This window comes from Meleagris gallopavo, chromosome 6 (genome assembly GCF_905368555.1).
Source record: "Meleagris gallopavo chromosome 6, MGAL_WU_HG_1.1, whole genome shotgun sequence".
Taxonomy (NCBI): Eukaryota; Metazoa; Chordata; class Aves; order Galliformes; family Phasianidae; genus Meleagris; species Meleagris gallopavo.
The window spans coordinates 32,128,303-32,155,484 of record NC_139409.1 but is presented as its reverse complement, the minus strand read 5'-3'; the positions used below and the strand labels follow the sequence as shown (position 1 = coordinate 32,155,484).

Below are 27,182 nucleotides of genomic sequence, written 5' to 3'. Positions count from 1 at the left end.
AAAGGTAACGGTACGGGCGGTGAACTCGGGTTGTGAGGCTTAGCGCCAGGATTGCATTTCTGAAAATGTCCGTAGAGAAGGAATTCGGCTTTTCTTCCCCCTTCCACTCCGAAGAAAGAAAAAACAGGCGGCTTTGCCCCCTTCTTTCCTCTCTCCATCCTCAGAGCCTGCACGTTGGCAATACGAATTTCTATTTTTGCATTCGAGATTCGCCCGATTAAAAGATCTCTCTGGAGGCAGAAGTAATTGATTTGCCAAGAATTTCGCGTCCCCTCTCCAAAGGTTTTGTTCCAGGTGGTTTTTGTATTAGAACGACCACAAGGAACAAATGTGCAGAATAGAGACACCCACGCAGGTTTTACTCACAAAGCCCGGTTAAAGTCCAAACCTCCCTCTTTATTATTTGCCATCCTGCTGTTAATCCCAATATTTTCGAGGGGGGAAAAAAAAAAAAAAAAAAAAAAAAAAGAGAGAGAAGAAAAAAAGCAAAGCCCTACCCCGAGAAAGACGCAGAGAAGCAAAATAAAACCGGGCTTTTCCCACAGCAGAGCAGCCCTCCAACAGCATATTTTAAAAGCAGCTTTTTTTCTTGTTTACCCGCGTTTCTCTCTCTGCCTCTTTGCTCGGACACATTTGATCTTGGAAAGAGCAAGAAGCTCTAAATGTGTTCTTAAGGGCCAGAAGCTGTCAAACCTTTTGGCGGCCAAGATTGATCGCGCGCAGACACCACCAGAGCTTTGTTTGGACTAAAAGCAAGAAAATTAAACCCTTTGCATTTTCCAACAGCATCGATATTTGTAAGGCATCCCTTTCGAGGGATTAAATGACAAGTCTCGTTCTATATTTTATTTAAACAAGCAACCACCAAAAAGCCCATTTAAAGCCTCCCAGCCCCTCCCCTCCCCCTCTCTCCAATGCCTTCGCAGATATGCTACATCTTGAGGGTGCATTAACTTAAAACTGATTTTTAAAATGCACTTCGTGCAGTCCGGACCTAGACCGGTCCGCTGAGTGCTTGGGGCTTGTTTTTTTTTTTTTGGGGGGGGGGTTCTTCCCCCCCCCCCTCTTCTTTCTTCTTCTGTTTCTTCTTTATTTTTGCAACACGAGGAAGACTCTTTGCCGACACCCCTTTTGGCAACTCCGAAAATGCAGAGCGACGGCCCCGCCCGGCGCTGCGATGCTCCCCGGCAGCTGGAGGACACACGGACATCGCCCGCAGCTCCTGCCCGGCCCCCGGCCCGGTTTTGCTCGCAGGACTCGTCGGGCCGGGGACGCCCCTGGCATTGTCATCCGCTCTCCCGGTTGTGCCCAAAGCTCCGAATTCGGGACCCGACCGAGCGGAGGCACATGGAAACGACGGCGAGAGCCAAGCGTCGGAGACGAGAGCCGTGCCCCAGGTTATCACCCCGCAGCTCTGCTTGGCCCCGTGAAAACAAACCCGCTACCAGCCCATATATCTCCTGGTAATCGAAAATACTCACCAGACCCAGCCTACTACGGTTATTAAGCAATTTATGCCAGCAGACGGGAGTATCGTTTGCAAGCTAAGGCACAGGATTTTGGCCTTTTTTTTTTTTTTTTTTTTTTTTAAAGAGGCACCGGCCAGCCGCCTTTGCAGCCTCGCGATTTGGCTCGCCCACAGCGGTGCTCGCAAGGCACTTTTTTGTGGTCCAATCCCGGGAAGGAAATTGGAGAGGGAAGTCACGGAGCGCGGGGGCTGCTGCTGCCTGTGTGACTCTTCCCTTAGAAGCAAGGTTGCTGAGGAAGATTCTCTTAAACAATGGCTCGGCACCGGCGGCCAATTGTTCTCCGTACTGTACAATAGATGGCCACCAAAAAAAAAAAAAAAAAAAAAAAAAAAAAAGAAAAAGGAAAAGAAAAAAAGGGAGAGAGAGAGAGAGAGAGAAAGAAAACAAATGAAAAGGAAAGAAAAAAATAAAAAGGAAAAAAAACATTAAAAAAAAAAAAAAAAAAAAAAAAAGAGGAGCCCATGCATGGAGGCTGGGTCTGAAGCGGTAAAGTAGTTTTGGAGGAAGTGTTATTCTCCAGGAAAAAATCAGGACTCGAGACTCCTGCCTGGGTGCAACTTCTTATGTGGGGGCCTGGCAGTGTCAAAACTTTGAAGATTAATGGACGACTTTGTTAATGACTCACGGCGTCAGATTGAGGTGCTTAAATGATTTGTGAGGTGCAAAGCGCTTTCCTGACAGTCCCAAACAATGAGGGGAGAGTGCGCGGGCGGAGGCGAGGAGGCAGCGGGCTGCAGGACGGACGCACACACGCGGGGACACACGGACACACGCACACACCCCGCAGCCGCCGCACCAACGCACCCCCGCGCCCTCCCTCCCGCCCCGATCATTTCAGATTAGGACGCCGAGGGGACGGATGCGGGAGATACCGTTTCCCTCTTTAAAAAAAGTGTAAATAAAGCCTTTCTGGCCCCCAATGAGGCGTTCCTTCCCGACTTTTTTGGATCAATCAAACAGACAGTGGCTTCTTTTGATTAAAGCCCAAATTGTCATTGGGCAGAGGCAATCATGTGACAGCCAATTCGGTCCAATTTCAACCTTGTCTCCATGAATTCAATAGTTTAATAGTAGCACGGTCCCCATACGGCCGTAATCAGTGAATTAGAAAAAAAACACCCCACCAGCGATCTTCTATGATATATTTTTTTCTCCTCTCTCTCCTTTTTCCTGGGCCTTCCCCCCCCCGAGCCCCCGGCATCCGAGGGAACTTTTTCTCCGCGGGGGCTGCGAGTTGAAGGCCATGAATTTCGAATTCGAGCGAGAGATCGGTTTTATCAATAGTCAGCCATCGCTTGCTGAGTGCCTGACATCTTTTCCCCCTGTCGGTGATACATTTCAAAGTTCATCAATCAAGAACTCGACGCTTTCACACTCGACACTGATTCCTCCTCCTTTCGAGCAGACCATCCCCAGCCTGAACCCCGGCGGCCACCCTCGCCACAGCGGCGGCGGCCGCCCCAAGGCGAGCCCCCGCGCCCGCAGCGGCAGCCCGGGCCCCGCCGGCGCCCCGCCGCCCCCGGAGTACCCCTGGATGAAAGAGAAAAAGGCGTCCAAGCGATCCTCGCTGCCGCCCGCCTCGGCCTCCGCCTCAGCCGCCGGACCCGCCTGCCTCAGCCACAAAGGTCAGTCCCGGGGCTCGCCGCCCCCCGGCCGCCCGCAGCCCCCGCTCGGACGGGGCTCTGCGCGGAGCCCAACTTTCCCGAGTCGCCCCAACGCGGGATGATTTATTTGAGTTGGAGCTGACCTCTCTTGTCTTGCTGTCCTAGAGCCGGGCTATTTGACAGTAATGAAGAGTGATAGATTGCTCCCGCTCAGCTCGGCGGCTGATGCATTAATTATCAATCGCGCGATGGCCGATATAAAGTTGGCCGCGGCGTGGGGAGGGCGCGGAGCGGGGGGCGCGGGGCGCGCCGAGGGGCCGGGGGGCTCCGGGCGCCGCACAATGGGGTCCCGCGGCCGAGGGCGGCCATTTTGTTGCAGTCGCTATTTTACGCCGCGAGGACATATGGATAGAGAGGCGCTTCCACACAGGGGGAGAGGGAGAAGATCTGCCCCCCCCTCCAGCCCGGGCCGCGAAGGGCTCGGGGGCCGCGGTGCCATCCGCGCTTTTCCCCGACGTGCGCGGGGCTCTGCTTCGCCTCCGCTCTTCGCTGCGCTCCGGGGCGCGTGTGCGTGTGGTGGTGGTGGCGGTGGTTCGCCTTCTCTTTTTCTTTTTTAACAGACCCCCTTGAAATCCCCGATAGTGGCAGCGGTGGATCTAGGCGGCTGAGGACGGCCTACACCAACACGCAGCTCTTGGAGCTGGAGAAAGAATTCCACTTCAACAAGTACCTCTGCAGACCGCGCCGGGTCGAGATCGCAGCGCTGCTGGATCTGACCGAGAGGCAAGTGAAGGTCTGGTTCCAGAACCGCAGGATGAAGCACAAGAGGCAGACCCAGTGCAAGGAGAACCAGAACGGCGAGGGGAAATTTAAGGGTTTGGAAGACCCCGAGAAGGCGGCGGAGGACGAGGAGGAGGAGAAAGCCCTCTTCGAGCAAGCCCTCGGCACCGTCTCGGGAGCGCTGCTGGAGCGGGAGGGGTACGCGTTTCAGCAGAATGCGCTCTCGCAGCAGCAGGCGCAGAATGCGCACAATGGCGAATCCCAAAGTTTCCCCGTTTCGCCTTTAACGAGCAATGAGAAAAATCTGAAACATTTTCAACACCAGTCACCCACTGTTCAAAACTGCCTCTCAACAATGGCCCAGAACTGCGCAGCTGGCCTCAACAATGACAGTCCTGAGGCCCTCGAGGTCCCCTCTTTACAGGACTTCAACGTTTTCTCCACAGATTCCTGCCTCCAGCTTTCAGACGCGGTTTCCCCCAGTTTGCCGGGCTCTCTGGACAGCCCCGTAGATATCTCCGCTGACAGCTTTGACTTTTTTACAGACACGCTCACCACGATTGACTTGCAGCATCTGAATTACTGAGAAATTAAAGACGTCCTCTCCCAGGGTCCTGCCTTCTCCTCCTCATTCCTCCCCTTTATTATTATTTTTTCCCAGTGAATTAATTTTATTTCCTCCCCCTCCCCCTCCCCCCCGGTCGGTACATTCTGTTTGTCCCCTCCCTTCGCCGTGCCATTTTACCGATTCTGACCAAGTTTTAGTTGTCTTCGGTTTTAACCTAGCCACGTTCTAGGTCCTTCGACGAAAGCAATATATGAGGTCTGTAAGAAAGTGATCATATAGGGATCGAATCGTCACTTTCTTTTTATTTTTGTATTACATTAGGATGCGTTGTCATAAGTATTTTTGGTAGAATAAATTCTTGTTTGCTACAAGGCGCTTTCTCTTTTTTTTTCCTTTTTTTCCCCTCTCCCTCTCTCCTTTGAGCACTGATAACACAACGGGTATTTCTCACTATTAACTCACTAATAATCAAACCCTGCCATCTCTCTCTCGTTGGCAACGCAGGACATTTAGCAGAGAGGAAAAACACGTTCAAATTCTTTATTGCGAGGGTTAGCGGAGGGGAAACAAACAAACCAACCCAAATCGTTCCCAGCTCCTATGGCGATTTCTTCCCTTTAGTGTATAACCATAGCATCTCCGTGTGGACGCGGAGCTTGAGAATGCTCAACTCTAACAAAGGCGTAAGGGAGAGCTTTCTCTGTTACAGACAAAACGAGGGGCACGGTCAGGAGGGTGCTTGTCTCCTGCAGAAATGAGCCTGGTAGATTCACCAAAGGCTTTCTCTCTCTCTTTTTTTTTTCTTTTTCTTTTTTTTCTTTCTTTTTCTTTTCGAGCATAGTATTTTGTTCTCGACCATAATGAACAGCCAGCAGGCTGGCTGGGAACCTTAAAAATCGGAGCTCACAGAGTGCATTCGATGGGTCCTCCAGCGCTGAGTGGTCCGGGAGATCAGCCCTAAAAGGAGAAGGAAGGGAGAAGTTAGAGCCTGCAACAGCCAAAGGCCGCACAAAACACTGGGAGGGACCGCATCCTCCGCTCGGTCCTTTTTGGGGGCGGTGAGGGGTCGTAGAGGACGACATTTGCTGTTCAACCCCATCCTGCGGGGCGACCCAAAAGGGAAAGCTTTTCCGCCCGAGCTGCGGTTTCCTCGAGGTCCCCACTCGCCGAGCCGCTCTGGGAAACCCCCGGCACACCTCGGGCAGCAGCGCAGCCGGGTCCGAACGGGGCGAATCCCCTCCCTAGGACGCGAGTGGGGGCTCCCAGGAGGGCGAGAGGGGCGGCGGCCGCGGCTCCGTGCGTGGGGAGCCTGTGCGAGGAGAGCGGGGGCCGGGGAACGGTGCAGCGCTGCCCGTCCGTGCACGGAGAGCCGTCTCGCAGCTCTGCACCGCGTTGTGGAGCCGGGATGCGTGGGTTATGGCTGGAAGGGCTGAACGCAATTCTTCCTAAAGTCATAAATCAAACGCTTTCTATGAATGAGAATGTCATCAAAGAGATCAATTGCAGGAACACATGCACAAATAAAAATCCTCTTACGTATTTGCCGGGGCTGGGGATCCCCGTCTAAAACCATTAAGTGAGAAGGCGTTTAGTCATAATTCATTTTTATTGCTCCTTTAAAACAACAGCTTGGCTGAGCTGCGGCCGCGGCGAAACCCCTGCCCTGCTCCTGTCCTCCTCCCGCTGCAGCCCTGCGCGGGGCGGGCGGCCCCAGCGGCCCCGCACCTCTTTGGCACGGGCCGAACAGGGCTGCTGTGCGCGGGGGCATTTTGTGGCCCGATGTCTGCGTGCTGGCAATGCTTTAAAAGTAAAAAAAATGTATATTAAAAAATAAATTAAAAAGAAGAGGAAAAAAAATAAGAGAGAGGAATAAAAATCCCCGACAAGATCTCATTTTTTCGCCAACTCGATTTAAATAAACGTGGGGTTGCAGCTATCAGGAGTCGCCTCAGTTCCTCCCCATGAGCCCCGGGGCGCTGCGGGGGGAGAACTCCCACGCCAAAGCTTAAGTGTGGGCCCCACTCTCGGGCAGGAAACGGCGATTCCCGGCTCCGGCCCCGAGCGGAGCTGCCGAGGGGCAGTGGTCGCCCCCGGCCCTACAGCCTCTGCCCCTCACACAGAACGGGCAGCGAAAACCCAAAGCATCGCGAGAGAGACAATGCAACAAAGGGGATGGGGGCTGCTCCCAACAATGGCACAGAAAAGAGGAAGAAAAAAAAAAAAGGATTACAGGATGCTGGAGACTGTAAGAGATGCTGTAATTTGCCGAGATTTACGGGTAAAACAGATCCATTTGCAGATAAATACATACTTTTTCTTCGAAGGCTGCTGTTAAAAAAAAAAAAAAAAAGCACTGAAAGGATGCCAGCTCTTTTATTGGTAAACAGTCCCAGCGGCCCTCCTTGCTCTGCCTTATGCTGTATTTATCACAGCAGGTTTACGGGAATGAAATGAATGTGTTTCCGTCCCTTACCACAGCCCACACTGATGCAGTATAATGCCATAAACGCCCCCGGAGTGTTGTTGCTGTCGCTCTCCCCACAACCCCCCCTTCCTCCCCTCCCGGAGTTTAAGAAACGGAACCTTTCCGGAGGGCCCTCAGCCACTCGTGCCTGCTCAGTAAATCAGAACAGAGATCCTAAGAGCGGCCCTTCGGCTTTTGCTGCCCGTAGGGAGGCCTTGGAGATGGCATGGGGTAAGGGCTGACCTAAGAGCAGCGGGAGAGCCCGCACCTCGGGGAGGATGTTGTGGTTCGGAGTGGAGGGAGGAGCTTGCGGGTGAGCGAGTGTGCGCGTGTGTTGGTGAGCAGGGAGAGGTGGCAGGGCAGGGGGAACCTTTGGGATTTCAAAGCAAGCAGCAGCGAGCACACAGCGATGGAAGAGCCGGCCGGGAGTGCACCTGCAGCAGTACAGGAGGCGGATCCTCCCGGGGTCGGTGCTGAGGAGCACTGACTGTTGGTGCCAGCCCCTCTCCCTGAAGATAGATGAGAGCTTTGGGGCAGATGGATGCCCGCTCTTTGCATCTCCTTTCACTTTCCGCATATGTAAACAGAATACGGGGTCGCAACCCACGTGCAATCGCCCCCTGTCATTTTCTTTCCACGGACCCTTTTTTTTTTTTTTTTTTTCCCGGGGATGGGGGTGGGGAAAGATAAGCTTAAACCGATGCTCGGCGCGGTTCCCAAGGGTCCTGGGGCCGCCTCTGCCACCGGCCATCTGCCACCTCCCACCACTGCCGGCCTGGGCGGTGGCAAAGCGCGGGGACAAAAGGGTCGGGCTGAGGGCCCTGCGTCTCCTGCCTCTCTCCGGGCCCTACACCGGGACGCCTCCTCAGCCTGCGACCTGAGGCACACCTTCCCCCGCCCGGCCTGCGATATGCGGGTGGCAGCGCGCCGCGGGGACCCGGCAGATGGGTTGCGGAGCCCGGCGAGCCTCCGCCCCGTCGTCAGCCCCCCAACTCCCCCTCCTCTACCCCAGCCCCGGCTGAAGCGGGGAAGTCCGGAGAAGGTGCGGGGGGAGAGAGGATGCGGGCTAGGGGGAGGCTGGCGTGCCCGGCAGAGCACAATGGCCGTCAGTCCCCGAAGCGCCTCATTTCCATGCTAATGTCCACGGCCGCCTGGTGATGCGGCTGGACAAGCCCCTTTAACTCTTGGCGTCGCGTCGCGCTGGGCTCTGCGGAGGGGTCGGAGCAGCGGCCCCATTCTCATCCCCCGCATTATCCTCGTCCCCGTCACTATCCCCGTTACGGTCTCCATCCTCACCCACGGTCCCATCCTCACCGCCGTCCCTAGCGCTGATGCTCTCCTCTCTGTCCCCATAACCTCTCCCACCCCATGCCGCGGATCCAGCCCTCCCCAACCCAAGCCGGGAGGACGGCAAAGGTGCCCAGCACCAGTTTGACAGCCGGGTCGGCGCAGGAGCGGCCCGGCCGAGCCGGCCGCAGAGGCACGCACTCACTCACTCACTTACCCTGGAGGGGCCGGGCTCCGCGGGCCGGGCTCCGCCGCCGGGTTCTCCGCTGCCTTCCCCTCTCAGCCAGCGGGCGGGACCCCGGCGGCGCGGCAGCCCTGCCCCTCGCCCCCCGGGGGGCCGCCGCCGCCCTGCCCCGCGGTGCCGCGCCGCGCCGTGCCGCGCCGTCGGAGCGCTCGGCGTTTAAATGCCCCCGACGCGGCGATCTATCAGCGGCAGGAGCCGGGAAAGTCCCGCAGGCGCCGCAGCCATTGGCTGCCGCCCCCCACGTGCCTCCCCGCTCGCGGTACCTTCGTGTCATTTTCCTCCCGGCCCCATGGAGGAAGTGGGAAAGTTGGCGCGGCCCCGCCGGACGCTGAAGACCCGGCGGCGGCGGCGTGACAGCGGCACGCTGCGAGGATGAGCTCCTTCCTCGAGTACCCCGTCCTCGGCGGCGAGGCGGGGGCTTGTGCCGCCCGCTCCTACCACCCCGAGCACGGGATTACAACTTTCCAGCCCTGCGCCGTCAGCGCCGGCAGCTGCAGCGGGGAGGACCGCTTCCTCGTGGGCCGCGGGGTGCCTCTCAGCCCCCACCGGCACCATCATCCCTCGGCCCAGCCCGCCGCCTACCAGCACCACGGCGGCCTGGGGATGTCCTACGCGCACCCCGGCTGCCCCCCGACGTACGGCGCGCAGGGCTTCGGCGCCGCCTACGGCCCCTACGCTCTGGGGCAGGACGCGGAGCTGGGCGGCGGCTTCCCCCCCTGCGCGCCCGCCGTCTACTCGGGCAGCCTCTCCTCCGCCGCAGCGCAGCACCCGCACCAGGGCTACGCGGGGGGGCCCGCGCAGTACGTGCCCTCCCCGTACGGGCAGGAGCAGCAGAGCCTGCCCCTGGGCACCTACAACCATGCTCTCTCTCCCCTCCACGCCGGCCACCAGGACAACTCCCGCTCCCCCTCCGCCGATACCTCGCCGCCGGCGCAGACCTTCGACTGGATGAAAGTTAAAAGGAACCCCCCTAAAACAGGTCAGTGGCCAGCGGGAGCGGAGCAGCCCAGCCCGGCTCGCTCTGGTCCCGCCGTCGGGGCGGCAGGGGGAGATGGGTGCAGGTGCCCGCGGGGGCGGCCGGGTTATGTGCCCTCAGCGCTGGGTGGGAGCCTGCGCCGGTTCTTCGGTCTCCCCTCCCACTCCTCCCGCGGTCGTATTTCGTGTAATTCACAAAGCACTTCCCGATTTCCCCGACACCGGGAGTTTAGCACCTCGCACCCCATCATTCACCCTGCCGGGGCTTCTCCCGTATCCCGAGGAATCCCTATCGCTCGGCCGCTGCGGGCGTATCGATTACATAGCCTATAAATCATTTGTGCTCGCTTAACGCTGCCCGTCTCCTCACAGGCAAGGCCGGCGAGTACGGCTTCGTGGGGCAGCCCAACACTGTCCGGACCAACTTCACTACCAAGCAGCTCACCGAGCTGGAGAAAGAGTTCCACTTCAACAAGTACCTGACCCGGGCCAGGAGGGTGGAAATCGCCGCCTCCCTCCAGCTCAATGAGACGCAGGTGAAAATCTGGTTCCAGAACCGGCGGATGAAGCAGAAGAAGAGGGAGAAAGAGGGGCTGCTGCCCATCTCCCCCACCACCCCCACGGGCTGCGAGGAGAAGGCGGAGGACCCGTCGGAGAAGTGCTGCCCGTCACCTTGCAGCGCCTCGCCTGCATCCTGCACCTCGGACCCGGGTCCCGCTGCCAACTGAGCTCCCCTGAGTTGCGGTGCACTCTGTCGGTCCGTCCGTCTGTCCGTCCGTTGGTCGGGCCCGGGGGCGCCGGCCCAGCCGCTCCCGGCCCCTGCCGCCAAGAGGTTTTCTTTCGGTTCCCCCCCCTTCCTCACCTCCTTGCTGGAAGAGTTGCGTTGGCACATGCGTGGGTTCTCCCTCCTCCCCGCAAGGATGTTCCTCTGAGTTTCCCTGGCTGACAGACAGGTCATGGAGGGTACATAACCTCACAAAGAGATGCACTATGGCAAGTGTTTACACGACTTCTAGGACTTTCACCCTTTAATTTAATGTATACTTTGTTCATGTCTATGAGTTTGTTGCTTGTAAATACTTTGTCCAAGAGATTTATCTTTTTACAGATTTTTCTAGAGATGACGTTTAGATGATCAGGTGAAGCAGGGTGAGTGCATTCGCCAAACCAGACCCGCTTTTCTATCGGTCAGGCTGACGGCAGCATCAAGCAGACGTGTTAAGCTCCAGCAGATACCTCAAAGCGTAGCGGTATTTCCCAAAACGTGACAAACAAGGCTTCAATTGCACTAGGTTTTGTAAACCTTACCCTGTGTGCTCATTCCTCCCTCCCCCATACAGCTGTGCTGGGCTGTGCCTGACAGAGGGACACCGCCGCCGCACAGACCTCACCTCTCCCCATTTCCGTATCCCCCCTCCTTTAGCCTCGATGTCTTTTCGACCCACTCGTGAATGTGTCGGATGGCCAAATGAATGTATAACTTCTGTGGTTGGTGTCCGGGCCGCTGCATGCCGCCCCATGTGTGCTGTACTCGGGACACGGAGCTCTGTCGGGTGGGAGCCGCGTCCCCCGACGTTGCGTACAATCACCAGGGCTCTGCGGTCCCCGCCGCTGGGACCCAGGGCAGGATTTACGGGTCCTTACCATGTCTGTAATAAATATATTCCGCTTTCAGGTATACCTCGTGTGTCTGCCTCTGCGTGACGTCACCAGCACGTCACGGCTTGGCTCCCACGTTTTCCGCTGTTGGGCACTTCCGAGGGGAGAAGGGCAGAGGGTCCCAGCTTCACCCCCCCGGCCTGCCCGGTACGCCCCATAAACACGCACCTTCCTCCTTTCCTATGCTCAAACAGCATTATTTTTAGAAAAAATATGAGGCCCTCCGCTGTAACCGGGAGGAATTTATGACCCCGATCTATTTCTGAAGCACAAACACGAGAGCTTCCTGGGTCAAGTGCTAACCTTTTCACCTCGGGATGGATGGTGACACTTACATAAACAGAGCACGCTTCAAAAGCAGAAACTGTCTTCGAGCCCTCTTTCCTCACGTCGCAGGCCCCTCGCAAGGGCTGCACATTTAATTACCGCGGGCATCGCGTCCCCCCCCGCCCAGCGTTGCCACCCCGAAGGGCTGCCGAGGGATGGGGCTGGGGGGAGGGGATGGCCCCTAGGTGCTCCCAGCCCGTTTTCCAATCGTTTATTTCTGGAGAAAACCCAAACAAGTTATTGCGGGTAAATAGTGTGACATTTCCAAGAGGTGCCAAAAGCATAGGGGTCGGGGAGGGGGACAGAAGGTGCCGGGGGGTGCCCGGAGTCCCCGCTGCCTCTGGAAGCTCCACGCATGACACCGCCTGACATGATACAGCTGCGGGGCAGCGCTGCCAGAGCGGCTCCGCTGTGCGGGATCGCTGGGAGCCAACGAAACGTTCTTCACTTCGGTGTCAAAAGAAACAAGCCCCGATCTGCAGGCGCGGCGGCCATATCAAGAGCAGCTATCTGCGAGGCAGCGGGGCTGTCTCCAAAGGCTCCCGCCACCGCTGCCTCGATTTCTTTCATTTCCCAGCCTGCCATATACTTTACCTTTTGTTTATTAGTGTAAAGCCACAAAGCAAACCAGATGGCCTTCTTCCAGAGACTTGGATGTGTTAAAGTTCCATTTGCATGCCAATGAGGCCATTTCAATATCGAAATCTGGATCTAAACATTGCTGGAATCCGGATCTGAGAGCCGGCTCCCCCGGTGCTGACTCAATGCGTTGGGAAGAGAGCTCATAAATTACAGCCTAAATGCGGGACGGGACACACGGCAGTGCGTCCGTCTGCGCGGAGCTGGGACACAGAGCTTCCTCTCCTTCCGAGCCAAACCCCATGCTTTAACATTTTTCGCTTCATCATTTTATTTTATTTATTTTATTTTTTTTCTCAGCCACGAACGATTTAAAGCTGACACCTCCAACCTTCCCGACCCTAACTCATGTCGTTATTTTTACTGTTATCATTTCGATATGATCAAGTCCTCAGTGCTGCCGGTGGGGGAAGGAGGAACGAGTTTCTGGCACAGAAATACCTCAGTGAGCAGAGTACGAGTTGGCCCGGGGGAGCCATCAGCTTTCCTTCGGAATGAGGGGAGTCTTTTTTTTTTACCCGATTTTTTTCCCTATTTTTCTCTCTTGAATGTCTGGGAAACAAACAAACAAGCAAACAAACCACACACACACACACAAAAACCCCACCAACCAACAAGCAAACAAACAAACAAACAAAAAAACCCCAACAAAACCACACTCCAAAAACAACAACAACAACAAACAAACCAAAAAACTAAAAAAAGAAAAAGCCCAACTCACAAAAAAATCCCTCACCAACCACCCCAACTCAAACCGCGTTCGAATGTCACACGGAGTTTAGCATCCTCCTATCATACTTAAGGCCATTTCTGCTGTTCACCTTTAAAGTTTACTTTTGGAGGCTATTGAGATGCTTTGGTGTTTTCCTCTGGGGCAATCAGATTGAAAGCGATCAATATTTACTCAGTCTGAAAGGGCTGTTGAAAAGGCAGCTAACAACAAACTGCTTAGCTGCTCTCCCCTCTTTAATCTCAGGTTCACCGAAAGTTCAGGCAGAAATGAATTCAGTGATGGGTCACTTTAGAATAAGCCCCAGTGGTTAATCTCACTGCCTCGCTAAAGGCAACAATCGCAGAGCCATCCCTCTCTCTCCGTCCCTCTCTCGGTCTCCCCTGCGGCAGTAATTCCCTCTCCTCTTTGCCTGGCCGTTCCGCGGTGTCCCGGAGATGCGCACCGGGCTGCGGGGAACCGTCCCGCAGGGGACGCGGGGAGTCCCAGGGGCAGGGCGAGATGCTGGGGCTTCTCCCCGGCAGCGGCAGGGTCAGCTGGAGGCTGGGGGAACCGCGTCCCCCTCTCCGTCCTCGGTGGGAGTACATAATAATGATAATAAATCTGGGCATGAGAAGAAGAAATCTGGGCAAAACGCGCTGGATGTCGCTACTAATTGTAGGAAATCTTCAAAGGCCAGGGATCGCGCAATCACTGCATCACCGCATGCTTAACGGGGGTTTATTAGCACTTCTCTAACGGCAGCTCACGTTCGGGCCGTAGAGCCGAGCATGTTTCCTCCCGCACATCGCCCCTCAGCTCACCTCCCCCAGCCCCCCCCAGAGCACCGGGGCGCTGCGGGAGCCCTGCGGGCGCGGAGGCGGCTCCGGGGCGGCCGGCGGGACTCCATGCTGGGCGGCAGCGCCGGGAGTGCGCCCGTACGGGGCTGGACCGCTTCGCCCGCTCACACTGGGAGAATTTGGATGGAATTGAATCTTTTCGGAGGATTTCTCTCGTTAACTTCCTTGCTCGTCTTCCAGAGGAGATTAGTTCTGCGCCAGCTCCTTAAACTACAGAAGAAACAAACAAAAACAAATAAAAAAACCCAACAGAAAAAAAGCAGAAATAACCAAATGGATAATATTTAATTAAAGAGCAAAATAACATCTAAAATGATCACAAATATTTCTTTATAGCTTTCTTCTTTCCCTCTCCTTCCTCCCTTTCTCCCTTCCAAGGCAAACATTCCCGTTCTCCCCCAGGCACACCACTTGGTCGACTCGCGCTGTTAACATTATTCTTTTATGGTTTATGTGTCAAAAAATATTACAGGTCACAGTTACTCCTGTTTCAGACACAGGAAGACCATTGGAATCAGCGGGAGCCTCTGGGAAGAAAATTCCTAAGAACTCGGGGGGCAGACTGTTGATTTTGATCATGTGAAGAGCCCCATTTGCCATGCAACTACCAAAAAAAATGGCGTATTTTAGTAATACGAGCAGAAACCGGCCCGGAAAAAACGCTTCCATGCTACTTTTTTTTTTTTTTTTTTCTTCTCTTTCCTTTTCTTTCTTTCTTTCTTTCTTTCTTTCTTTCTTTCTTTCTTTTCTTTCTTTCTTTCTTTTCTTTCTTTCTTTCTTTCTTTCTTTCTTTCTTTTCTTTCTCTCTTTCTTTCTTTCTTTCTTTCTTTCTTTCTTTCTTTCTTTCTTTCTTTCTTTCTTTCTTTCTTTCTTTCTTTCTTTCTTTCTTCTTCTCTTTCTCTCTCTCTCTCTCTTTCTCTCTCTCTCTTTCTCTCTCTCTCTTTCTCTCTTTCTCTTTCTCTCTTTCTTCCTTCTCTCTTCCTTCCTTCCTTCCTTCCTTCCTTCCTTCCTTCCTTCCTTCCTTCCTTCCTTCCTTCCTTCCTTCCTTCCTTCCTTCCTTCCTTCCTTCCTTCCTTCCTTCCTTCCTTCCTTCCTTCCTTCCTTCCTTCCTTCCTTCCTTCCTTCCTTCCTTCCCTTCTTTCTCTCTCTCTCTCCCCTCTCTCTCTCTCTTTTTTTTTTTTTTTTTTAACGGGGCAGTGCCATATTTGAAGCATTTGTTCCACATGGAGAATGTTTCAGCCATTACTTTCACAATTCTTTTGGCTTTCCGATCTTCTTTCCTTGACAGTTCCTGTCTCGTGATGTGAAATGGCCACCGGTGACTCCTATGAAAATGTGACCAAATGATGATCGACTTCTCTTAGGGTGAAAACAACGGACGCTTCGCGGCTTTTGAGTGGGTCCGGTTTATAAACACAAAGGCAACGCGTTGCCAAAAATAACTACGTAAATGAATAATAAATACCATAAATCAAACGAAACAAATACAAGACCAAAGGAGCGCAGAACGGGGGCAGCGGGGGACAGGAGGCCAGCCGCAGCCCCAAACTTTCGCCTCCGCTCTCATCGTTTTAAGAAGCGGTATAGAGGGGGGTTGGGAAACACAGGGGCTCACGGTGCGCTCCGCTCGGAACAGCTGTAGGAGGTGTCGGAATGGCGGGGAGCAGCACAACTCTCAAACCCGGCCCGGCTTCCCCGATGGGGAGGGCGGTATCCGCGTCCCACCCGCTCGGCTGTGCGAAGGGCTGAGGGGTATTGCGTAATTGCAGCCCGGGCTGTAAGCCGGCCAGAGGAAAAGCAAGTCAAAACCCAGTAATAAGCTATCGATTATTAAAAAAAAAAAATAAAAATAAAGAAGAAATAAATCCCAGGAAATATCTACTTTGATGGAATGCTTGGCTAAGGAGTTTTGGAGGGATCGATCGCATTCGCAGCTGTCCTCGGTTTTGATCTTCGGGAAATGACTAATAGAAGGAAAATTCGTTGTGTGCTCTGTGACAATAACCGAGGGGAGACGGCGGAGGGAACGAAGCGCTCGGATCCGCTCTGAGCCGGGCCGGGGTGGGGCGGCCCCGGGGGCTGCACCGGGAGCGTGCGGGACTGCGAGAGCTGAGTCGAACCCCGGTGGCTGTCCGCGCCCGAGTGGCACCGCAGCGCTGAGCGGAGGGCATCGCAGTCGATCTACTTTGTCTATTAATACAGCTCTCACCAGTCCCGGCTAACTTCCCTCCCGCTCTGTCAACACCCGGGAGCCCCGGCCCGGACTCGGGGAAGAGGGATGGGAGCTGCCACCGGGGTTCTGTAGCAAGGGGGTGCCCCTTCTAGGGGGTTCGTGGTGACAGATGTTGATGTTTCTAGGGAGCTCGGTAAACAGAAAGTTGGACTGGACTTCTTTATAGCCCATGTGGTTTTCATCATCTCCCGTCAGGCTTAGACCAAAGGCAGGAGCTTCCCTCTTCACACTCCTCATCCCCTCTCATCTTCAGCAGTCACTCAGCTCTGGTGACATGGAATAAAGAGCAGAGAAAACACATGAGGCCGGGTTCGTTAGGAAACGAGAAGAGACGGGATGAGGATGAGGCTGGAAAGGGGAACAAGGCAGTGGGAATCTCCCGACTGCTGCCTAGCGGTGGGCACTCAGGTGCAGAGCACAGCTGTGCACAACAGACTCCATTTAGGGACACATCAGAGAGTTGAAGCGAGAGCCACAGAGTGCAGCCACTTGCTCAGGTTTCCCTCTGGCTTTGTAAAACGGTGAAGGTTATGGAAGCCATGAGGGTAGGGATTTCCACACAGTTTTAATGAAACTCCTTAGTACCAAAAAACCTTTTTTAAATTTTGACTGAAGCACCAGGTTGACAAACTCATGTGCAAAATGCCAGTTCCATTAGAAATGCTATGCAAGCCACGATTTATTTTCTTAGCTTAGTTGTAAAATATTCCCTCCAATCTTCAACAAAGAAGGAGACTTTACCAAACAAGGCTATTTTGGAAGAGATACCTGCACAATTGCTCTGTAATACCATTGGACTCCTGGATGGTTCTGGGGATGGATGGATCATAAAACAAAGTGCATTGATTGGGGTAGTTTGTGTTCCTCATGCTGTGCTGGGGAAGAAAAATATTAAAAAAATAGCACTGTCTAGGCACTGAAAGGTGATCCCATTCGAGCTGAGCCATCGAAAAGCCATGCATATTTCACTGTGCAGAGACATTATCTTGAAGGAACACTCCTTCCAGCAAACAGCATTAGCATGAACGATATGTTTAGTCATGGAGGTGGGCATTGCAGGCAACTAAGACCCCAGGGGGCTTTGCAATTCATTACATTTTCAGCCTCCTCCTCTATGTATTTCAGTTTTGCACCTCTGACAGTGCTAGGAGAACAGGCAGTGATGACACAAAAAGGTCTGGAGAAGACCTGTATGTTGGTCAGAAGAGGAAGAGGATAAGGATGAAAGTAAATCCCAGCTCCCACTGTATCCATGTGAATGTGTATGCTCCCTCAGAATTTAGGTTAATTTAATGAGAGATTACCATAGCTTCTTACAAGTCAGCTCCCAAACTGAATGATTTAATGTCAGCAGAGGCTTGTACCTGGCCCTGTGCATACATCGATCTTGTGTTGGACTTACTATGGCCCATTGCCCAAGGAGATTTTGCTCACCTGAGCCCCAGGTCTGCAAATCAAAAGATTAGATTCACTGAACCCAGTAATCCATCAGTAAAGATAACTTTTCTCTTTTCAGATTGCATGTTTCTCACCCTAGGGTTTTGAATGCCACAGTAAGACGCACAAGGAAAATAGACAAAAAACACTGAAAATTCTGCTGGAACTCAGAGCTCTAACGACTGCAAAGCAGACAAGTAGATCTAGAAATCCAGATAGCCTCCATGAAACCACCTTTTTGAGCACAAAACAGTGATGTGTTTTGGAAACAGTTGACCATGAAGATTGCCTCTATTTTTACCAGGGCTGAAAAGAAAGAGTCATGATCATTTCAGTGGACTCTGAACCGGGCTGTAACTTTAGGCTCTGTACAGAACAATGAGCAAAAATCCATCCTCTGCTTTCCACCGAGAAGGCAGAAGGGCAGGCTGTAGACCAGAGCAATGGAAACCCAACAAGCAACATTTGGTCATTTTACCATGATCTGTCTCTGGGAATCCTGCTTGTGAAAGTGGAAGGTAAAGCACTTAAAAGGTTTTCTACCACTAGAAAGAACAATTTTCCTCCCTCTATCCAGTATGCGTGAATCAAAAGAAATGCAAATCATTAAGGCTTAGATAGAAATCTTATCTGCAGCCTTAGCTATGAGCTTATGAGAGGGTTCTTTACTAACCAGCCTTAACCATGGTTGAATATAGAACATACAATGGGACCCCCCCTTCTGTAGATCTCATTCATTATAATTGGCATAGTTTTGTCTTAAAAATACTGCAGCTTTTTTTTTTTTTTTCCTGAGCAACTACTTTTTCAATGTGACATTTTACGATTCAAAATAAGTGAAAATCAGTCACCTCATATACAGCATTTAAAGTAACAGTGAGCCCATGTTAACATTGATTTCTCTCTGTGCGTTTCCTTCTCTCTCTCTGTAAAACTTACATACTCTATTGATACAATACTACCCACTTTGATAATAAATCTGTTGTTTCAAACTAGGATGCTGCCATTTCCTTTTCCATGTAATTTATAGTTCTATTGATTGCAAAGCTCCTCTTCTCTATTTCCCCCTCTTGTATTAAAAATGAGTTCTAATTGCAAGGCAAATGATCTTTGGTCAAAGCACCTCTCAGAGTATTTTAACTGTGGCTGAGGAGATTTAATTTGATTAATAGAGAAATGAAAGCCTCGAACATCTTAAATGATAATTTTCAGCCTAGAGAAAGAGAGGGAAAGAAGGGAGGTTAATGGAGCTGGGGAAAGCTTTCATAGATCAGCGTGAGCAGATGTTCTTTTGCTTTTCTGTCAACAATTCTGGTTTGTTGTGCATAGAGAAAAACAAGCTTTTCAACTCTCACCACGATTTCAGTCTGTTGCCAGCTTTGCTTGCCTGCAGGATATCTGCTTATCTAGTGAGAGCAGGATCAGGCCTCCTCCCCTTTGGTCTAGAAGCAAAACAACCTTTCACAAGGGCTGCAAAGGTTGTCACACTCCCCCTCCTCTGCACATACATTTTTCAGTCCTTAGATCTTTCATAAAATTCCTCTTAGACATAGGAAAAAAAAAAAAACCACACACACACACATACAAAAAAAGCAACACCAGGAGATGAACGGAAAAGCTGAGAAATATTAACTGCATTCAGGTGTGCATTTACTGAGAGGAGACGACAGGAGCTCCTTCCTCGAGGGCAGCACATGCATTTGGCCCCACAGCTGTACAGGGTCCTCTGCAGCATGGTACCTTATTCCAGTGAGGTGTTTTGTCAGAAAAAGAGCAGTGGAAGCAGCCCCAGAGTCACTATCTGTGTTGTAGATGGTATCTGATCTCAAAGAGAAGAGGGAGAGAGGAATGAAGCCTGTCAGCTTCCCTTTTTGGAAACACACCTGCCTGCAGTGGGTCTGTCCCACAGCAGGCGTGGTGCTCCGCTCCCAGGACCCTTCCAACCCATGCTCAGACATTCCTTCAGCTGCCACATGTGAAGGTCCTTGTGGTTGTGAGTAGGAATACATGCGCTCAGCCAGAATTCACTACTGAAAATACCTTTTCCTGACTACTCTAGGCGCACTTGAAGGGTGAAGAGCTGCATAAGCTCTTATTAGAAGAAGGGAGGGGTAAGAATTCCTCTCTGCATACACCTTACACTTGTATTTAAAAGAATTTTGGGGATAAAAAAAAAGGTTCATCTTTATGTTTACCATATGTTTATCCACATCTTTAAGACAAGCTCTTTAAGATCGTCATTGGTGCTCCAAGTCTTGGCAGCACATGATGAGCTTACATCCTCCAGTCTGCACACTTGGAGCAGTGCTTCCATTGCTTTTATTCATGTTGGGATGAGGGTGGCCAAAAGGGCAAAGCTAGTGTGGGGCAAGAAGAGGGAAAATCCTTTTCCTTCTATTCTCCTTCCCCTTCTCATCTTCCTTCCTTCCCTCCTTCCCTTCTTCCCTCCTTCCCTCCTCCCTCCCTTTCTCTCTCACTCTTCTCCCTTCCCTTCCTCCTTTCAGACAACCTGAAACCTTACTCTTGTTTGCCAGGTGCGAATATGAGAAGTGTGTACCTCCATTTCCCTTCTGGAAGGCCCCCAAAATTTATACTGGGGTGTGTGGGGAGGAAAGGGGATGTACTACTTCCCCAGATTTCTAACCACCTTTTCAGTGAGGGGATTTAAAATTAGGCTTTGTTCTGAACAAAGGTAACTGCTGAAAGGAAGAATGGTATTTTATTCCCTTTTGATGCTGGTGGTTTGCTTTTGATTTCAAAAGTTCCCTCATTTCCTTCATCCCAAGATGCACAGGCTCAGACTCTTGCTGCAGGGGAACGATAGATGTTTTTTCTTATCACAAAGCTGTTTTTTTTTTTTTTTTTTTTTTTTTTTTTTTAGCAGTTGCCTCCTTTTCTACCATCTTTTCTTCTGCTTTAATATCTTTAGTAAGTGCTACCAGCTGCCTGCATGCTTGGTGTTACATGTTGTGAACAGGGCTGGCTTTCTGAGGGTCTGGGATGGTGCTGTTTACTATTAGGCATAATGGATATTGTTGTTTTTGCCTGCGGCAGGTGGGCTGTGGCTGAAGCATGCACAGAAATGCAGAACATGTGCTGCTCTGAGCTATCTGCTTCTCTGTTAAGAGGAGGCCGAGCTGCAGCACTTGCTTAGTATGCAGGGACTCCTTCTCCTGCCATTCCCCGGCCCCTTGCATGCTTAACCTTAGAGAGAAAGGCACAGCATATTGTGATTCTGCTACCCGGTCGAAAGGCACTATCAATTTTAGAAGTGATAGGTGCATGTCAGAATCAGCATAATTAACTGGAATGACAATCCTGTTAAATGTGTTCATGCCATTGCACTGGCAATAAAGCATGTGTAAATTTACAATTAAGGCCTGTCTTTCTTCTGTACCTTGGAGACTGGTGACAAACATTAAGAAGTTGTATGGCATCGGGAGTTGAAGGGAGGTATTTATCACAATAAAAACATCAGGTGATGCATTTCCCAGATTATCAGGCCTACTTATTCAGATCTTCTTTTTGCTGGAAATTTCAGGATGAGTATTATATTTCTGATCTGAAAGGTGATATTTCACTCTCTGGATTTCTGTTTTCATTTGCAAGATGGATGAGAACACTACTGTTTAGCCACCTTGCAAAAAGATGTTTGAAATAATCCTCATCCCACATTATACGTAGGACTGTACTTTCTTTGCATTGGTTGTGTTGGGCTTGGTGGATCCAAAGAGAAATTTTCAGGGATGCTACAAGGTATTTCCCTACATTGCACAGAGGTGCTCCAGCTCCTGCTCAGGCGGCTGCTGGAAAGCATCAGCATAAGCGAGATAAAGGTGATTTAAAGCGCGTCTGTGAGTCAGGCAGTGAACTGACAGCCATCTTTAACCAGCCTGACCCTGGGATGACCCTGAGCTCAGCTGGTTGTGAGATAGTTGGGTCTATTATGGGACAAAGGATCATATGTCTGACAGGATGCAGGGAACACATTATGGGATCACAGCTGAGTAGCAGGGCGAGACATAATGTGCATTTATTTGATGAACAACACAAGCAAACCTTGCCAAGAAGATGTAATTTCAACTATTTTGTTTATTCTGAGCCAATCTCTTTCTGTCGCCTATTTCAAGAAATTCATATTTGTTAGATTTTTCTCTTCCAGGAATGAAACAGATGATCATGCTAGCGAAATTTATAAAGCTTGTAGAATGTATGCTGATAAATTCATATAATGGACTTGCACATTTCTATCGTATTTCCTGCTTCCCATGTGGGCTCAATCTGCATCTATTCCACATTAGATTTCTAACATCTTCGCCTAAAACCACATATAATTTGGTCAAGCAAGGCTGAGAATGTCAGAATGAATGCAATAGTAAGATGGAGAGAAAGCCATAGGCTTGAAACTGCATGGTGAGAAACTGCACTCATGGGCGGTGCCAGAAGAATGAAATTTAGTGTGACAAGCTTCTCAGGAAGGCAAAATATCCAGGTACCTTTCCATGCTAAACTCCATTCACATCAAGTCTTAGGGATAGGATATTGTAACAAGAAATCCAATATTCTCCATTTAATCATGAGAGATGGAGGGAGAAAGGCTGATGGAGAAAAGGGCAGTGATAAGCTGTGACCTCACACACACACACAAAAGAGATTAGCTTTACCTGCTCCACGAGGTGCATTGTATGCCACGAGGAAGAGAAACGACTGTGTTAAGGGTGTGGGAGCTGAGGCCAGGGAGAGATTGGGCTTGACGAGGTACTTGGAGTTGCAGGATGTTGGGTGCTTGATGCTCCAGATGCAGCGTTCTGCACCCTGGGGAGTGCAGCAGTGCGTGGCCTCTGTCATCACCACCAGTAAATGAAAGCAGAGTGGCTGGTAATATCCACCATGGTAACACCCACAGCTCCTGCTGTGTTGTGTGGAAGAGATGGGAGCATGGTGCCCATTCGAGGATGTCTTTTGACCCCCTGCCATGAAGGCAGAAATGTGTCTACTGGAGTTGCAGGTGATATTGAGCCCCAGTCCCTCACTGCCTGTGGTCTGGCTACACAGAGCAGGAGGCAGACAGCATAAGGAAAACTGAGCATTAGCTCTGTCCTTCCCCACTGTCATCTGGCCTGTGTGTCAGGCTGAGGAGGGCAGTGGGATGAAGCATCTCACTGTGGGCAAAGTTGAGAACAGCTTTTCACCTTCAACAGCTTCCGAGGGGATAGAGGGGTTAATTTGCACCCTAGGCCTCATTGTCAGCAGCCACACATCCTATTGCTCCAGGCAAAACTGGATCTGGCTTGGAGTCCTGTACAAACAGCTCACTCTTTGCAGAACTGCTGTGCTGGTGACCGCTCCTAATATATGACTGGTTTATATGTGGGCTGATTGCTTCCAAAGGGGAAACAGCACAAAGTGATTCAACGTGACCTCATTAGCTCAGCTCACACTGGTAAATGGATGGCCACCATTAGGAAAGCTCTGTTGTGGCAGCACTTCCATCGTATTACCTGTGGATAGTATCATAATCTTGCTATAACCTGCTGCAAAGATTTATGCACTATGCTAACTTGCACACTACAGCTGCTTTCTGTCTTATAAATATTGACTTCTGTGCCAAAAACAACAACTTTGTACAACAGGAATTAATCTTTTGCTTGACTGATGCATCTTCACAGGCCAGTTTGTCTTTAGCAAATAGAGCTCAGGAGAGTTCTATGATTTAGAAAAATACCTTATAAGTTGATCTAAAATATAGACTGTGATAAGCAGAGGCATCGTTAAAGTGACACAGGGGCTATATTTTGCCTTCTAGATTTTCCTAACTGTACCATTTGTTTGTCATCTCAGCTTGTGTGAAATTTTAAAGAAATTGCCAGACCCTGTGTCCTGAATCTTTTCTATATTTCACAATTTCTCTGATAATTTATCTCTCACGCTACACAAATGCTTTAAATTCATTTGATTTTTAATAAAAAGTAATCAATGGAGGATCTGATTTATCAAAACACTTACAAGCGTCTTATACTTTTTGTCCTCAGGTACAGCACTGCAATGCCAGGGAAGCAAAGCGCATCCCCTGCCTGGTGCTAGACACTAGGATGAACTCACGATATTGCAGGATTCTGGAGCTGACAGCACATAGCAGCTCATGGACTCAAGGTGTTAAAAAGACTAAAAGACAGAACATTAGCTTGTCTTATTCAAGATTCTTGTAGGAAGATTTTTGCACTGTGATTACTGAACAAAGATATTTTTCTGTGCAAAAGAACCATTTAAGGTATCGGACCTGAAGATGAACTTACTGTGTTTTGACAATGGTCCTTTACTGTAGTTTGAATTTCCAGAGCTCCAATTACACATATTTTTGTAAGCCCATTCATACTACACATGAGATTGAGAGAAAGCGAGTGCTCCCTGCTGGGGTGGAATTTTTGACTTGACTGTTCTCTTAGCGATCATGGAAAAGTCAGAGAAGTACTGTGGTTTTGGACCATATCAACTCATACCACATACTGTGATCTTATACTCTACAGGCCAGATATGACTGACTTACAGCTCAGTTTTCATTTGGATTGAGACTTGATTCTTCAGTGTTTTTAATGAAGCACACTTGCATGTACCCTGGGTAGGCAGGCTGGTGGTAAGACATTTCTGGGATGAAATCATGCTCCCAAAATGGAGCCAGTCACTAGGTTGTCTCAAGTCCCTACCTAGGCAGCTGTTTGTTTTGTGCTATGTCACAACGATGCCTTCAGAGCCACTAGCTCATGCTGTCCCACCGAAACTTTCCCTTAGATGAATGTCCACGGGTGCAACCTTTTGCAAGTGAAGGAATTTAATGTCACACCTTTGCTCCATACACATGTCCATGTCAGACACCATTCTGTCAGACTGCCCGTCTGCTGCCATCTGTCACATGGCCAACACATGGCAGAATATCAGTGGGAAGGTTCAGCTTATACTACCATGCCAGCAACATCCACCTCTGACATCATCTGCTGACACAACAAAATAGGAGATACTGCTTTCAGTTCAGCCCTCATATAAGGCTTCAGTTTCTTCAGAAAAAAACAATGAAGGAAAATACTGTAAGCACATAAAATGTACAAATTGATAGTACTTCACAAAGCTTACTTGTTATATAGTGAAATTAAGCATTTGAGTTTTAATTTTGATAAACTATTAGCTTTTATCTTTTTGTAGTTCATTTCCATGCTTGCTGAATGCATAAGAATTCAGGCAAGTACCACATTTCCACTAGCTGAACTTTATGGCAATCCCAGTGATTAAATTTTAAAATTTTATTATGCTTATTAATAGGAAATATATATGCCTGTGTCCTTAAAATTATGGTGCAGAGTATCTTCAAACAAGAACTGCTTTTAAATCTTTCCAGTGGACATAGCAACGTAAGGTAAATTAAGATGGAATTTTAAGGTTCATCTGTTTAAGAGTCTTTCTAATGCAAATATTCTTACATGAGATGAGCATTTTTTTGGTGTTTAAGCCTCCTAAAAGACAACTGAACTGATTAAAATCTCTTTCAACCAATGGTAAGTAATCAGTGGAAAAATTCTTCAATAGAACTTTGAAAACATTAATTGAGAATTCAATTTCTCTTGTGATTATAAGCTCTACAGTCATTTGATTACTTGAGGAGTATGAATAGGTTCATTCACAGTAAAATGCACATAATTCAGGTATTTTTTAAAATACATAGATACAAATCATGGCAATGATAAGGTTAAATTAAAAAAAAAAAGGAAAAGAAATTCCATGGCCAGAATATTTAAGTGAGTTATAGCTAGATGCAGATCTTCTGTAACAGCCTGAGAAACTGTGCATCTAATTACAAATATATCAAAGCACAGATGTGATCTTAGTAAATACATGTTCATACATGCATCTTCCCAGATTTCCATGAAGCAAACAAACATATTTTGAACTCTAGGAATGATTTATATATGGAAAGTCATATGGGCTGTAGTTTAGATGTGCTGAGCCCCAGTCTTCAGATTGCAAGGTAAGAAATCTTATGATAGTTTGGTCTTAATTTTGAATCTAAATATATGAAGGAGAGGATATTTGTTTCTTTGTTTAGCACCTTCCACAGATGAGATGCCAATCAACACCACAGAAGTAATTCCTGTTGTTTTGGTACTGAAGGGCAAACCAAAGAATGGCACTTGAGTAGCCCTCCCAATCTGCGGTACAACAGTCACCAGTACCAGCTGTAGCTGAAGATCCAGGACTGGCCATATTGCAGTAACAATAGCTCCTTCCTATATATAAGCACAGGCTTTACTCTGGATTTTTAGAAGCCTGTCCTGCTTCAGGCCCTGATCAGTTCTCAAGTAGCAGATAATCCAAGACTTGAGACAACGTGGCTACAAGAAAAGGACTTCAGAGTCCATGATCTGTGAACCCCCTCAGGTTTCTTGAAGAGTCCTCTTGGGCTAGGAGTTGTCCGATAGAGAGCAGATGAGATGAGCATCCATGGGCTGGAGATTCATCACGGGCATTCACTTAGAAGGGAAAGGGGAGTTCTTTTCTCACGTCCCCATCTCCGCTTTCCTTCCCTTGTATTGTGCTCTTGTATACCCTGTGAAGTGAGTTTGAATGAGACAACAGGAAGCCAGCAAAAAGTGTAGGGAGGATCTGGTCTTGAGCTCTACTCTGAAAAAAGCTGACGTTTGACTTCATTGGAGGCCCAGGCTCTGCAGAGTGGGATGAAAAGGGGCAGGAACCACATTTCTTCCAGAGCTGGGAAAGTCACTTGTGGCATTCTTTTTCTCCATGGTTTCAATTTCTTGTAAATTCCTCCCAAACTTCTCTGGAGCTGAAAGTTTTGACGCTCCTCATAAAAGACTTTTTTTTTCTTCTGAAAGTTTGAGGAAAATTCTTTGATTCAACTTTAAGTCACAGAAGAGAGAGACAATGAGGTTTTTTTTTTGAAACTACAACTTGGAAAGAAGCAAGTAAACAAACAAAACTGAAAACTGAGAGACGGAAGGCTAATCTTGGTGCCTGAATGTTCTTCCATGAAGGCCAACGTCCTAGCCAAGCTGTAGTCCCACAAAATTGGAGGAAGGTTGTGCACAGGAAGATTGTGGATAAAACCTCATGTTTGAAAAACACATTGTTGAGAAACAACTACTGGGTATGCATTGGAAAATATCCCTTTGAGAAACACAAACAAATGACAACCCTTCACCGTGACAGTGTGGGATGTGGAGAAGAGCTGTGTATGTCATGTGGTTGGTCCCACTGGAGCCTGGTGGTCATGAAGAATTTGTGAATGCCTGCAGATGTGTGCCTCTCAGACTTGAAGGGACTCATCATCCCCATGCAGTTTTCAGCCTATTTGGACACCGATTCAAGCACTGAACTTTTTAAACTGTTATCCATATAGATGTGTTGTTAGCCTTGTACACAACTGGCTGTTGTAACTTGGTAGTTGTAGTAATAATCCTGATGGGCCTGATGAGCCATCTAGACCTAGATCCTATTTCAAATTCAAGTATTTCATAAATCAAGGTGCGTGGGCTTTTTTTGTTTGTTTGTTTGTTTTTTGTTTGTTTTTGTTTTAGCTGCAAAGTGCTAAGCATATTCTGTTGGCCTGATTTTGTATGATGACAAATAAAAGCCCATAAAATAGCTGATGCCCTGAAATAATACCAGCAGGAATATGTAATGAAAGCAAAGTAATAGTGTTTACAAAATCAAGGCTTATCATGCTGTGTAAAGCAAGGCTCTTATTTCAGCTGCCTTTAAATCTGAGCTCCCCTCACTGGTTTTGTCTTAATAACAAGCACACATCTCACACTGGCAAATAGAGCAATCCCTATTGAGAATAATATGCCCGTTGCTGTC

At 49.7% G+C, this 27,182-nt stretch overlaps 2 protein-coding genes and 1 long non-coding RNA gene across 4 annotated transcripts; 2 read left to right on the top strand and 1 right to left on the bottom strand.

Moving 5' to 3' along the window:
- The first annotated feature begins 8 nt into the window (after positions 1–8).
- Positions 9–4,852, top strand: HOXA2 (homeobox A2). 2 transcript variants are annotated; one of them, XM_085226245.1, is made up of 3 exons: positions 9–1,397; positions 2,935–3,154; positions 3,776–4,852. In XM_085226245.1, exons 1-3 carry the CDS (start codon positions 1,178–1,180, stop codon positions 4,497–4,499), a joined length of 1,164 nt encoding a protein of 387 aa, XP_085082371.1. In that variant the 5' UTR covers positions 9–1,177; the 3' UTR covers positions 4,500–4,852. The 2 variants fall into 2 exon arrangements, with proteins under 2 accessions (XP_085082371.1, XP_085082372.1); XM_085226246.1 differs by having other exon boundaries at positions 1,254–3,154; positions 3,754–4,852.
- A 155-nt stretch (positions 4,853–5,007) lies between these two features.
- Positions 5,008–8,585, bottom strand: LOC146544129 (uncharacterized). Its single transcript, XR_014883913.1, has 2 exons — positions 8,450–8,585; positions 5,008–5,438 (listed from the first exon to the last, which is right to left on the bottom strand). It is a non-coding gene; the product is annotated as an uncharacterized LOC146544129 (long non-coding RNA).
- A 239-nt stretch (positions 8,586–8,824) lies between these two features.
- HOXA1 (homeobox A1) lies at positions 8,825–11,224 on the top strand. The gene is made up of 2 exons (XM_019611043.3): positions 8,825–9,455; positions 9,824–11,224. The coding sequence occupies exons 1-2, from the start codon at positions 8,849–8,851 to the stop codon at positions 10,177–10,179; spliced, it is 963 nt and encodes a 320-aa protein (XP_019466588.2). The 5' UTR covers positions 8,825–8,848; the 3' UTR covers positions 10,180–11,224.
- The last annotated feature ends 15,958 nt before the right edge of the window (positions 11,225–27,182 follow it).